This window comes from Panthera leo, chromosome A3 (genome assembly GCF_018350215.1).
Source record: "Panthera leo isolate Ple1 chromosome A3, P.leo_Ple1_pat1.1, whole genome shotgun sequence".
Lineage (NCBI taxonomy): Eukaryota > Metazoa > Chordata > Mammalia > Carnivora > Felidae > Panthera > Panthera leo.
In genome coordinates, this window is record NC_056681.1 from 123,641,566 (window position 1) to 123,656,359 (window position 14,794).

Below are 14,794 nucleotides of genomic sequence, written 5' to 3' on the forward strand. Positions count from 1 at the left end.
TGGGGGAACTGAGACCCAAGCATCGGGCCTGGGCAGAGGAGACTGGTTGGATGAGAGCAGTAATGAGGCCGCAGCTGGGTCTTTCTAGTCTTGCTCCTCAGGAGGAGGGTGGAGCCCTGCAGGAGAGGGCCAGGACCCAGCGGGAGGGAGTGGTGTGCAGAGCTGGAGGGGCAAGCATGGCAGGGAGCAGAGAGACCTGGGGTTCAGGGCACTTGACTGGTAGTAAAAAGCCCCCTCTGAGCTACTCCCCCAGGGCTGCTAAGAATCTAAGCGACATATTTAGATGTAGCGGTTTTTAATCGGGGACTTTTTGATGCAGCCCCTTCCATACATTAAAAGCTTTTTTTTTTCTTTTTCTGCTGTGCTTTTGTCAAGTAACATATATGATTCATACCCCTGTCTATTACCCAGCCCCCAAGCCCCACCTGGGTGCAGAGGGAGCTCTTTTACCCATATTGCTAGTAATTACAATTAAAAAAAGAAAGAAGAAAGAAAGAAAAATGAAAAGAAAGAGCTGAGTATTTCACAGGTACCTTTTATACCACTACAACATGTCCCTATGTCAAAACGGTCCCGTCAAACTGTCAGGTGTCTTTCAGGGTCGAGGGAATTCCTCTTGCCCTGCACCCCCCACCCCTCAGCACCCACGGGCTTCAGGAAACTGGCTAAGGCTCTGGGGTGAGTCTGGCCCTGAGGTGGGAGAGAGCCCTCCCCCAACCCCCCCACTGCCCTCACTGGGCTTTCTTGGTCATTCCTGGGTAGCTTCACAAACGAACAGCCTACCTCCATCCAAGTACCCTTTCCTCACCCAGCCAGCCACTGGCACCTTTGGGGATTATCCACAAAGGTTCCAACAGCAGAAATGTACACAGCTGTTTCTTCCTACTGGGACCCATCTTCCCTCCGATCCTATGGGGGAAAAAAAAATTAAGTACCCTGCCTACTACCAGGAGCTTTTCCTTGACACAATCAAGCCAATGGCTTTGGATGTCCCAAGTGGCACAGAAACCTGAAAAGACAGCAGTCCCTTGGGCCCACATCCCCTCCTCACAGTCTGTGACCAAACACCACTACCATGCAAATGGCAGGCGGCACAATCTGGTTCAGCTGCTACCTCAGATAATCCCACGGGACCGCCCTCCTGAAATGTGGCAAGAGCTCTGCGGGCTCCCAATCTTGACCTTTCATCTTGAATCCAGGCAGGAAGCATCCTTCCCCAGACCTTAGTTTCTTCATTTGTAAAATAAACTCTACGATTCCTTCCAGTTCCCAGAGTCTATAATCCTGTTCTCCTATGGTTGAACATATGTAATGTTTATTTTGGGGGCAAGAGGTTTTTTTTTTGTTTTTTTGTTTTTTTTGGCTTTGAAAGTGTAACTTCAGACTAATAGTCCTTTTGGATGACATCACGCTAATTCAAGGCTAAGTGAATAGTTAAAATATCGCTGTAGCATGCTTTCTATGGGGAAAAGAGAATGGGGAAAATTCCTGTCCCCCAATACATATGTTTCGAGCACAGACTTTCTTTCCCGGCTTTACTTCTGAAATGGAATTTTGCCCCTTTTTTCCAGACTAGAGGAACCGGTCAGGGGACCCCCTCCTAGGTCCGCCCAGAATGCAGACGCTTAGGGTTCTCAGCAACAGGGTCAGGAGGCAAACAGGTGGTGAAACAGGAAGTGAGTGAGTCTGGCGACAAAGAGAAGAGACCGGACTTCCAACCAGAGCCTGGTGCTTTGCCTCCAACAGTGTGCTTCCCCAGGGCTACAGCTCTTGGAGCTCTGGGGGAGCTTCGGGCAAGCTTCGCACAGCTGCTGGGGCCAAATGGGGGCAGATGGCCATTTAACCCTTTGGGCATCAGCAACACCGCCTTGCAGCTTTGAGACCTGACCCATGCCAGGGCCAGGGGGCGGGGGAGCCAAGAGGGCAAGCACAGTGGTACCAGCAAATGTGAGCTAACCTACATTCTGTTTTGGAAACCAGTTGATATGAAACAGAGTCGGATTAATGCGGTTGATCAATGTAAGGAGTTGCTACTGAGAACGTCAATATCTACCCAGACATTTCAGGGTTTAATGCCAAGAGAATGCTCTGAGAGGCAAAGAGGCAAACAGGTACTTGAGCAGACTTCAGGCTATTGAGCAGGGTAGGTGAGATTGCCCAAGACCTTAGAAGTTTCACACTTTGCCCTAATTACAGGCTGTGCAGTAAGGCTGGGGAGGCTTCGGCGGGGCGGAAAGCTCTAGTATTTCAGAGCCTCGAAGGAGGGCAGGCTTTGCTGGCATGTGGTGACTGATGACTTTTGGAGGCTCAGGAGCTATTTTCAGGCCTTTTCTGATGTGAGGCCAGGAAATCATGCTGTGCCCCCTTGCTTCTCTCTGCAACTGGCCAGGACATCCCAGGAACGGACCCCAAACTCCAATCGTGAATTGCTAGGTCACCAGAGGACACCAATTAATCAGACTATTTACAAAATCCTGTCATCACACGCCAGAGGGAGCAGGCCAGCCGATGCCAGTGACATTCTGTGGATTTCTTACAGCATGTTTTGCCCATCCTTTTCTTATTAAACATTCAAATCCTCTTTACGTCGCCTAAAACAGGACTCTGTTGTCTGCTCACCCGCTGAGTGCCAGTAATCGAAGACACATGCCTAGAGCCACACTAGACTGGATGTCCCCAGGGCCCAGCTCTACTACACTGTTCACAACACACACAGAGACACACACACCAGGCACGCATCATGGAAATGCTGCCAAGTCAGAGCCTCCCCCGAGACTCAGTCTCTCGGCCTCAGCCCCAGAGGTTTTAAGCTGTCCCTGCAGAGCTGACCCACTGTGGCTCCAGTACAAAACAGGTGTTACTACGGCAGGTACCACCCCTTTTTCTGTATGGACAAACTGAGGTTCAGATGGAAGAAGCAGCTGGCCCTAAGTCACAGAATCCTGCTTAGTAGTCAGGCAAGATTTAGGGCTAAAGCAAAGATACGTTTCTGTCCCTCCCCACAGTAAGGAAAGGCACTCTTCCTGGCCTGAGGGAGCCCCAGCAGCCCGGGCCTGGCCTTAGTCTCTACCCCAGTTAGGAGACTGACCACTGATCACCACTACCTTCCTTACACTCACCAAGTCAGTATGTGGCAAACCCATGACCTTAGCTATAAAAGCCACATCTGATGGTGTCCTTCTTGCTCAAAGGTTCAGAGCCTGGTTCTAAGTCTTAACGGTGCTGTGCAGAAGCTGGCTTGTCCTGGCTCCTTGCCAAATGTCACAAATCAGGGATTTTTCTTTTCTTTTCTTTTCTTTTTTTTCTAGAGAATGGTTTATCAGTACATCACTGCTTGCCAGACAGGATCACTCTGACTTCAATAAGATCCCAGGCCTTTGTGAGCAGAGGGGATTTATCTAAGGGTTCATGGTTGTAAAAACTGAAGCTAACTCTGGTAAGCTCGAATATGATTTTTAGGAAGGATATCCAGTAGCTTACAAAATCCATAGGAAATATGGAGAATCAGCATCAGGAAACAGGCTGGAATTCAGGGGGGCTAGGCGGAGTGTGGCAATCTGGGCCATGGGAGACTCAGCCTCATGCTGCTGGATGCTCATCACGGTCCCTGCAGCCAGTGGGCCCTGGGCCTGGACCTTTGGTGAATTCCACCTCTGCCAGAAAGAATTCTAAATAGCTTCTGCTTCTAGGCATCTTTGGCTCCAGTTCCAAATGGATGCATTTGACTGGCTGACCTTTAGTCATATATCTGTAACCCCCAGCGGTCAGGGTCTTGAAGAGAATTCTCAAACCATTTCTGCTTCCATAGCAGGAGGTGGGAGGTTCACACCTAGCAGATTTCCCAAACAGACAAAATACTAAAAATGCTTACTATAGAAACACTCTCCTCAGACCTATAGACTGATGTTGATTGGTCCAAGAATCCTCCCCTCAAATCTGCTCCCACCCTGACAAGAATGTTTCCCCTCCTCTTCCCACTTACTTGGGATTTTACAACCTAAATCTTTCTTTTAGCCAATAAAATCTTTCTCTGAAATGGAATAACCTTCCCCATTCTTCCAGGGCTCAGGTGGCATATTAGTCATCAATTTAATCTGACATTTTCCTTTTACATCCTTGATTCAGCTCAACCAAGAGAGGGGGAGCCACTCGTAATCACATAATTAATATGAGTTCAGTGTGGATACTCCAGAATAGCAGGTAACCCAAGAAATATTCCCATGTGGCTTTGGGTTATGATGTATGAACTTTTAATTATAAAGAGAATTAGAATTGCCTATGTAAATTGTGACCACACAATCACTGGAGATAGGGCTGCTATAGTGCACAAGTTCAAGGGTGTCTTTCAGCCTATAGACTATAAAATGGATGGTACCCCTTGTGCAGTGCACACCCTGTGCAACTGTATAAGGTAGCCCTGGTAGAAGCTATTCAGGGCTTTCTGGGCAAGAAGAAAAGATAGCTAGGAAGAAACAGCAACCAAAGATCACATCAAATTGATCACATCATTGGGAGAGGAGACAGTACAAGATTTAATATAAAAAATTTAAATATACACACAGCCCACAACTATAGTAAAGGATCTTCACATTCATCCAGACCCACCCTAAATTTGTATAAAAAGAATCAGAGAAGGACCAAAGGATTTCTCACTGTTAATTATACTTATGAAAAACAAAGACTGGGACCGTTTTATTATTTGAGGACGAGCTGGTGGGAAGGGGGCGGGACTGCTGGCAGGCAGGTGGGAGCACACTGAGCTGCTCATCAACCTGCCCTTCAGGCTGTGAAGTCACAAGGGGGCTGAAAGAAGACAAGCACATGGCTCACCCTGCTTCCCCAAAGGCATGTTCCTTTATAACATGTGAAAGGAACTTAGGGAGTAACAAGTACCCGATGCAGGAAGACTTTGGTCTCTAAGTGGTCCCACGTTTGCAGCCTGTTGTTGATTTTACTCAGAACTGAGGAGGCAACTCACCACTTTTCTCTTAGAGGCCGTGGTGACAGGCCGGTCTTGATTTTCTGGGCATCCCGGCAGCCCACGCATGCTCAGTAGGAGTCTGAGCTCAGCCAGGCCCAGGCTGCACAGCAGACCTCAGGGCCATGCAGCAGGGACTCAGGGTGAGGAGGCATGAGGGCCCATCAGCCTCACAGCTGAGCTCTCTAGTTTGGCTGGAACCAAGCTGGGCTTGGACCTCTGAGTCCAGAGAACAAGCCCTTGGCTTGTGGTCACCAGATCTGGGCTCCAATCCTTCTAACCACCCAGCTCACAGAGTGGCTGAGAGAGCCCCTTCCCTTTCTGGGCTCCAGAGCGAGGCTACGCGAGCTCTTCCTCCTCCCTGTCATGGCCACTGGAGTTGTCAGGCAACTCTAGAGACTGACTTCTGACCCATAACTGCACCCACTGAATGGCACCAACCCAAGTGCAAAGATACGTGGCCTTGTGTTCCCTTGTCCCTCCTTCTGCCGCTTCCCAAAGTCCCATTCCAGGAGAAAAGTGGTCAGAGTTGCCTCCTTAGTTCTGAGTAAAATCTATCCAGGCTCCTGGTAACATGCCCTACCAGGATTAAACAAAACACATGAAGGCAGGTAGGTACCTGAAGAAAACACAAAAAAAAATATTTGATAATCCAGCAGGGCAGGAAGGGCTTTTTACACATGACACAAAACCTCCATATCCACAAAATATGAGATTAATAAATTTGACTTGATTTCCATAGCAAGAGGAAAAATACCAAACAACAAACGAAAAGATCAAGGGAAACCTAGGAAAAGTATTTGGAACTCATATCATGGGTAAAAGATTAATTTACTTAATACTTACAAAGCTGGTATGGTGTTTGAGGGGGTCTAATAAAGAGCATCCTTTTTCCTTCTGAAATTCCAAACCAACTCGTAGTAGGCACAGGAGTAGGAGGATGAGGACCCAAATATCAGCTTTGTACTGACAGAGCTATTGGGGAGCACGACTTCGGTGGGCAGACCATGGGTCTCCTCATGCTGGGCCCCAGGGTGAAGATCTGCCCAGTAGATCACAGGTTCTTCTGCCATGCCTTTGTTGCTAAGCTTACCTCATGGCCAAGGGCCCCCAGGAGCACCTGTACTATGCCAGCAGGCAATCCGAAAGGGCAGTGGGTGAGAGGTAAGGAGTATCCACTTCCTCCTCCCAAACTTACTAATCAGACCATTTACACTTACCGATGTCCTTTGACTTGGAAATATAAACCCATGGAGTAGGCAAATTCCCTCCTCTCTTCCAACAAGTTCCAACATATCAGTAGAAAAAGCCATAGTAGGACAGAAAAATGGGAAGAACATGGGGGCAAGTCCCCAAGACTTGAGGGTCTGTAAACAAATCAGGCTGGAGGAGATGCTCTCTTAGATCCCTCTGGGCCCAGAAGACGAGTTAAAAATTGATCTCAAGACTTGTCTTAGTCAGCTCGAGCTGCTATAGCAAAATACCATACACCATAGACTGGGCGGCTTAAACAATGAATATTGACTTCTCATGGTTCTGGAGGCTGGAAAATTCAAGATCAAGGTGTCAGTAGGTTCAGTGCCTGGGAAGGGCCCTCTTTCTGGTTTGCAGACAGCTGCCTTCTTGCTGTGTCCTCACGTAGCCGAGAGAGGGCTCTGGTCGCTCCCTGTTCTTGTAAGGACAGGAATCCATCATGGGGGATCCACCCACATGACCTCATCTAAACTCATTAATCTACCACAGACCCCACCTTCAAATATCATCACACTGGAGATTAGGGCTTAACATATGAATTTGGGGGAGATGCAAACATTCAGCAGGGCTAATAGACAAGTAGAGCTGCTGAAAACCATCTTGAAAGAGTATACCGTGCTTATCACACACCCTCGTTACAGCACCACCACCCCCACTCCCTTCCCTTCTGTCTGACCACCTGCTTGCTAGCTAAAGGCGTGGACTGTGATTCTGGGGAACCTCAGTCTCTCTTCCAAGTCTCCATTCCCAGACCATTGCGTAGCCTGAGCCTTCACACCCATTCTTCAGGGAGAGTGAGGACTTTGAGCACAAGCCAGAGGGTAACTGGAAACCCCTTTACTCTTGTGGTTCCCAGACCCACCCCCCTGAGGACCTGCATATTCCAGCTTGTTATTGTACTCATTTGCTAAAGCCAAACAAAGAACTTGCACCTGAAAAACACTGAAACTTGTATGGTACTTGGAGTTCCAGGGTATAAAACTGGAGGTTAATCTTACACTCCCGCACAGGGGAGAGAGACGAGGAACCACAGGAGTAGCTTTCCAAAGCACACAGCTGGCCCTGGATATCTTCCCAGCTCTGCCGGAGGAGGAAGGGTGGGTTTTTCCCCAAGGGCCAAGCAACCAATGCCTCCCCAGGCAAGGGGTCCAGCCAGAGGAATCCCATAGCCCAAGGTCCCTGGCCATCCTGAAGCCTGGCATGCAGGTCTGGTGGGAAGTTATGGCAGCCTGGGTACCTCCTACCACCAGCCCTCTTAAAGAGCATGGCTTATGGCCCTCGTGACCTTCCAAATCGCCAAAAGAGACGCCTAAGTGATCAGTGATCCAAGCATCTATTACTGCTCAACAAGCCACTCCAACCTGAGAGTGTTAAACAATAATCATTTATATTTATTATTTTCATGGTTCCAGAGCTCAGCTAGATGGCACTCCTCCAGGTCCCTTGCGTGGTTGTGGTCAGCAGAGGCTGGGGCAGGAGAAAGTCTTGAGGTTTCCGTACATCTAACAGACAAAGACACCGGTCTTCAGCTGAACATCCCCAGCATGGCCTCTCCACGTGGTCTGGCCTCCCTTACTTTAGCCTTTATTGAGGTTCTGCTCTGTGATGTGAGGTAAGGGGGGATAGGGAGGTGTGGGTCATGGTGTCTACCCTCCCTGAATTCAATCTCCCTTGGAAGATGGAGAAACAAAGTCACAAAAAACTAAAGAGCCACAGGAGGTAGCATGAGGCGGGCAGTGTGGGCAGAGGAGGAGAGGAGTTTATTTCAGCCCAGAGGAGGGGTGATCCGCCAAGACAACAGACAGTACACTAGGAGTGTGGCGTAAACTTGACACGAATGATACTGACTCCACTGCCCCTGTTCTCCCCCCTGCTGGTAGCAAGTGCGTTAATGTTGTTTGTGTTTTGTTCTCTGTTGCTGTCAAAGTGGAGTAAATACAGCAGGTCAATTAGTGTTTGGCCCCCAAACAGGATTGGAGGAAAGTGTCTAGCGTGACCTGACTCTCCCTCACCTTTGACCATTCATGGCTCTCATGGGGTGTTGAAACTGACCCACCTGAGGGTGGCAGAGAGTCCAGAGCTGGTACTTGGGATGCAGGGACCAGAGCTAGCACAGGAGGCCCTGTCTAAGGTACCCAGGAGCTGAAACAGCCCAAGAGGGATCTAAGCCAAATCCCTAGACAGTACCGACCATCACTCAGCTTGGCAAACCAAGTTCATGGGATGAGCCCAAAGCGAATGGGCTAGCCTGAGAGCGAGAGGAAGCCGAGGGTCCAAGATAGGCTGGGACCGGAATTAAACAAGGGCCCCATTATGAGCAAAGGAGCAGTGTGTGGGGTGTCTGGTTTTGACTTCACTGAACTTTAGCCCTGTGGTGTCTGGGTGAGTCAGGTGGTCTGCCGAAGAGCTGGATTTCTGCTTACCCAACAGCAATGACGGTGAGGATTCAAGGGGTGCCTACTGGGTGGCAGGCGCTCTGATAAGAAGGTGCTGTGCAGATTTCCTTTCATCCTCTTAACGGCCCTGTGAGGCATTACTTTCCCCATTTTATAGATGAGAAAACTGAGGCTCAGGGAGAGAAAAGGATCTGTTCACGATCAACAATTAACTGTGAGCCCCGGCAGTCTGACCGGACCCGGGCAGGTGATTTCTGCAGACCCACCACGTACCCCACCATGAGCCTGGGATGGTGGTGCTTATTTCCTGCTCTTCCCAGTGAGAAAACAGAAGGTGGGGCGTGTGGCCCACCTGGCAAGTGGCAGAGCAGGGATATGAACCCCTTCTAACTCCCCAGCCTAAGCTCTCTGCACTGCCCCCAAAGGATCTGACTTGGGGTGGGGGGTGTCCTCCCCTGCAGCCCAGAACGGTCTGGAACAAAGTTAAGGAGGAAAGAACGCAAAACAGAGCTCCATCCGAGTAGCCCCAGCAGGGGGAAGAACGTGGCTCGTTAACAGAGGTGAAGGGCAGGGCAGGGACAATGCTAACCATATGCCATCTCTGGTTTTTCACTTAAAAAAAAAAAAAAGAAAATCACCATATCATTTTTTTTTAAATTACCTGTCCTGAAGAGGGAGAGGAGCAGGTACTCCAAAGAGCTACACACCTGCTTTCCTCACCGTCTGCTTCCAATCTGTTATCTGGCCTGGCACATGTCTCCTGTTCCTGGGATGTTTTAAGGGGCCTTCCTAGCTGGATCCAAAGAAAACATTCATTTTGATTACAGAAAAGAGGCGCATCTGCTAGCCTGGATTTGTGGGAGAGCCCATAATCCCTGCATTTTGCCTCCTATTAGCCCTCTTCTCCAGGAAAGAAATGTCCTGCTCTTTAAAGTCAAGGCCATAAAACTGTGACAGCTCGCTTGCAAACAGAGCTGATTCTGGAACATGAAACAACCCTTCAGATAAAATATACAACTCAGGTGTGGGAGTGAGAGGGCCGAGGTCTTAAAACCGAATCAGTTGTGAGTTACATTTCGTTTTATGGATCTATCTGGGCCGTTCCCTACTGTAGAACATCACCAGTTCCAACATTTCGGACATATTTCCCATTAGCCCTTTATTTGAAATTTTATGCGTCCCCTCATAAAAACCTTCAGTAGATTAATGTGCTTGGGATGTTTATTTATAAGTACAGCTGGTCTCCCTTCGAGTTGCTTTTATTGCTGGGTTGCCTCAGCGTGCCCTTTGTGCAGCAGCAAAATGGTGGGATGGCAACCCAGCAACCAGCATTATCTCTGAGATGAGGAGACACATGGGGGGGGGGGGTGGAGCCAGGGGGAATGGAGGGCATTGGGCAGCACTTTGAGGTTTTCCACGCAAGGAGGCCCTTGGGAGCCTCCTTCTGCCTGACTGCCATTGTCTCCGTCTGTGGTGGGAATGGGCCGCGTGGGGATGGTGGGTAGAAAGGGAACCTGCACGACTGTCCTCATCTCCCAGGGGGACCTGTCCTGAGGACCACTCCCTTCAATGTATGAGGACTGACAGACTTTGTCCAGCAAGAGCTATTCTCCTCTGAATAGATTGAGAAGAAGTGGATTGAGTACTGGCCGTGACTGCACTAATCCTGGGTGAACCATCACGACTTTGTTTTCAAGACACACGATAATCAAATGCCTTTAAAGTTTCTAAATTTGCACTATTCTTTCCTTTATCCTCCTGCTTCAATATTTTCTCACAAAAGATGGGCATTCTTTTAAGCCAGGTGTTTATCAGTTCGTGTGTGTCATTTTATTATTGAAGACCACCAGGTGGTATGTTCTTATTGTACATTTGGCTTCATAGGTCTCCAACATTATAGAAACACTCTTTAGCAATATCCTATCAAGTACTTCCCCAGCTTCTGCCATCTCTCTCTAGGACTAAAGGCAACACTGCTCTTTGATTGTTAGAACATTCTGTCTTTTATTGGCCTATCTCTGGGACCATGCAATCTATCTTCCCCTTCCCTTTGATTAGTCCCCCCCAAATCATCCTTTCCCTAGACAACATGTCCTGGTGACCCCATCATGCTCTGACTCAGAATCCAAATGAGTGTTGGCAGGTTAAGTCTGTTCTACCTTCCCTGGACTGGTGGGTTGTTCTGTCAGTGAGACCACCAGACCAGACCACCTGTCACACATACCAGCCATTATGCACTTAGGTACTCTTCTCAAAGACCATCACTCAACTCATGTTTCTGGGCTTCAGAGAGAGAGGTTTTATTATTATTATTATTATTTTTTTTTTAATGTTCATTTTTGAGAGAGAGACAGAGTGCAAATGGAGGAGGGGCAGAAAGAAAGGGAAGAGAGAGCTATTTTTTATCACTCAGATAACTTTTGATTACCCAGACATTACCAGAGGCAGCAGACATTGAAACCAAAGAAAGAAAAGGAAAATTTTACACCAAACGACAAGAGACTGAGATCTGTCTTGCCCTTGCTCTCAGAAATGTTTAGTGATGTCCAAAGCACAAGAAAATGCAATCCAAGCATCAAATATTAAAAAACATTTGTGTGGTCTTTGGAGAGACAAACACCTCATTCCCCAGAACCTCCTATGAGTCCCTCACCTCCTTACTCTGGAATTGGTGTTCCAAGGTTCTCTGAGTATCAAGAAACTCATGCCATCCCCTCAAATTCCAGAGACCAAAATGGGAAGCAGGGGGAAAAAGCAACTGTGGTCAAGGCCTCAGGTCATTTCAGAGAAAAGATGAACAGTTGTTGTCCTAAATAATCTCTTCAAAATACTAATTATTTCAACAAAGATGTTTCCCTAAGACTTAAAGCTTTTCATTAACCCATGACAAGATAGAAGGTCCTGGGAAGTTGGGAAGAGTAGAGACCCATCCCTTATGCACCTGGGGCCCAGGTCACACCACACTTAGGTACCCAGTGGGCAAATTCAGTGCCAAAGTCCTGATAAGGTGTTCTGATTTATACATGGCCTCACCTACCTGGTTAAGCTCCTGGGTCCGAGTCCAAACTGGCCAAACTTACAGATTACAGTTCCTTAGGATAGAGAAGATCTTTTGTAGGAAAAGTGTGGAAGCAAGGCTGGGTTATTTCCCATGCCAGCCATCACCCTGTCGGGCACTCCAGGCAAAGACCAAGGATGCTCTGGACTCTCGGAGGGTGAGGACCGTGACTTGGGATGGATGCAGAAGATTTCTGGAAGAAGCAGAGGACTGAGCAGGGAGGGAAGTTGAAGAGACAGTGCCTGAGAAACATGCCTGTGCCCTTGGAAGGGTTACAGTCTGTTTTGATCTCTCCCATGATGCACCAGGGCTCACACCTGCCACTCCCTCTACCCCAGTGCAGGACACCCCCCACAGAATTCTTGGCTCTGACCTCAGGATAAATAAATCCTGAGAGGCTCCTTCTTCCAGCTAGTATGACCCAAGAATGGAGTTCTTTTCCTTATAATAAGCAACAGAACTACAGTCCTGTCATTGGATTCCAGAAACTGCTTTGGAGCCCCGACTGAAGCAGCTTCCGCCAAAGTCAGATGGCTCACACCACACCCGGGGAAAGGGAGAGTCACACTAGGAAAGATTGCTCAGGAGACTGGCAAAGACAAAGCTTCCTTCCAGAATTGCTTCTGACAGGAGGTATAAACCTGAGCATTGGACAGGTTAGGGCTTACTGCTGCAACTGTTGATTTCATCGATAACCTGAACGTAAGGGACTTTGGCTGTTCTCTTCCACCTGGTCCTGAATTGCAGACTGACGGGCAGGGACAGACCCACACAGAGCAGCAAATTCTTCCCCTGTCACTGGACAGGGCAGAAGCCCAGTCAAATCTCACAAATAAATGAGAGCCTGTCCCAAAGCTGGGACTCTGAGAACTAGAGATGACTTTGGGAAAAGGTCCCAATGCTCCCACTCTCTTCCAGGCCCAAAGCCTACCTCTTATCAGTCTCAAATATCTCATGCTGCTTGCTGTGTGCAAGTCCCTTCAGTGAAGGCAGAGAGAGCTAACAAAACTCTTACAGGAAGGTCTCACACGCGCATGTGTGTGCACACGCACACACACTCAGCATAATGTGTCTTTAGAGCACTGTTCCTCCTCCAACTTACTTAGAGGGAGTTAATTCACCTGCTGACTAAGGCTACTTGATGTATCTTACTTATGAGGAAACAGAGCCCACCACACTCCCACAGACACTTCCCTAGCCAATACAGAGTGTCCGTGAGAAACACCACGCGTATGTGTACAGGGATGTGCAGGCCGGTGCTGGGGGCCAAGGGCCAACATGACATCTCAAGGAAGGAGGCTCCAAACAGATGTTGGGATTACATATGTTCTGGATATTCCAGGGCTCCCACACTCTCCAGGAGGGTGTGGGCAACAGCTGGTGGCACAAGGCCTGGAGGAAGACAAGTGGGGAACATGTCTCCATGCGGTCAGGCATGAGTGGTTGCAGCCTCTAGAAGTGGCCTGGTAATGCTTTGGGCGTTCAGAATGCTGCCCACTTGCTGTCCCTCTCCTACAGGGAGGGCGACTAGTGGCTCTGGATCCTGTGTCCCACATGGTGAGGCCTCCCGCAGCTTTATCTTCTGCGAACAGCCTTCTTCATCTCTGATTCAAACTCCACCTGCCTCAGACCCCCAGGTCTGTCCTCGTGACCGTTCTTACAGCCAGGCCACTCCTGCTCTGATTTTGTGTAGTCAATTTTTAAAAAATAGGTTGTTGCACAGTTAACAAGGCTGAAAGCATTTTGTTTGCTTGCTTTTATCAGAAAGAAAGAAAGAAAGAAAGAAAGAAAGAAAGAAAGAAAGAAGGAAGAAAAGTAAAAAGGACCCATTGTATTATCCCTTTAACATGTGCAGGCTATAAGATTTCTTATTCCATCCCATCCAGCCAGATTTTTTTGAGATTATCTCTAAACAATATATAACGACTAATGGAATGTAGGGCAGAGTGTCAGCCTCATAGGATTGCAGGGAGAAGTACGATCACAGGTGAGAAGAGCTTTGTAAATGATCGCGCATTGGGCATGCTGAAAGTTTTACAGGATTATTCCCACCAGGCCCTGCTCTCTGCAATCTGGACCACCATGGCTTTCTTTCCTGCCATGGGGGTGTCTTGCCTGGACTCCAAATCCTGCCTACTGGAGGTTGACCAGAGAAGGTACCACCAGCTGCTGTGAGGCCTTGGGAAAGTCACTGCATCTCACTGGGGCTGATGCTTAGGGAAGGGGCTCCAGACTTGTCAAAAGACAAGATGGCTCTGAGTTTCCTTCCAGCCTTACATCCTACCAGTCCCTGGTCCTGCTTTGTGCATCGATCCCCTGGGGAGGACAGGTGATTCTGCAGGTTTTCAAGTATGGCTGACCTGACCTTTCACATGGGTGCGGCCAGATCTAAATGGGGCCTATAATGTCACACAAGTGAAAACAGTCACCTCCCTTGCAGGTTCTGGGCTGCAAAAGGTGAAGGGAACTCCGTGAATTCTCTAGTTCATATTTCACTTTGGATTAGAAGAAAAAACCGCAGAAAAATAAACCGTGTCAATCAGCCCTGCTGTGTAAACAAGTGGTTGATGATAACCCATGAGACAGTTTGCATTTCTTTATGGAGTGGCCAGCGACAAAGATCCAAAAACAAACCTTCTCTTTTACGGTTATTTGGAAAAGGAACAAGGAAACCATTTGTTTTACCTCCGGGAGCTGTTACAACTAGCCCCTCGCTCCCCAAAAAGCCTCTCAGCACAGCAAGCCTGTGGTTCTTCTACGGCCTGGAGCCAGCTCTAGAGTCCACCAATACCTGCAGGGGCTGCGGTAAGGCCCCCTGAGCCCTGGCTCCCAGAGGTTCCCGCCCTCAGAGGCAAGGCTGGGATCTCCTCCTGATGACCTTACTGGCCCACAAGGCACCTTTGTGCAAATTAGGGGAAGACAGTCCCTACCTTTCAGTTGCAACTCTGGCTTGGCAGGCAGACAGAACCTTTGCAGTTAGAAAAAGGTACCCCTCTCCCCAGCTCAATTGTCTGTCAAGGGCCAGATAAAGTTTTTAGGCTCTGCAGGCCAGAAGGTCTCTGTACAACTACTTCACTCTGCTGTTTGTCACATGAAAGCAGCCATAGA

The 14,794-nt window shown here is 48.6% G+C and overlaps 1 protein-coding gene across 2 annotated transcripts in view; it reads right to left on the reverse strand.

Moving 5' to 3' along the window:
- The window catches only part of LOC122216577, a 126,285-nt gene that overhangs the window by 32,621 nt on the left and 78,870 nt on the right, over nt 1–14,794 (reverse strand). The window contains exon 4 of one of the 2 annotated variants that reach the window (XM_042933588.1): nt 7,688–7,734. The exons of the other annotated variant lie outside the window; for it this stretch is intronic. Coding sequence (XP_042789522.1) covers nt 7,734 — 1 coding nt within the window. The 3' untranslated portion in view covers nt 7,688–7,733. Of the gene's footprint in view, nt 1–7,687; nt 7,735–14,794 lie in introns of those variants that run through there. 2 annotated transcript variants of the gene reach the window in all.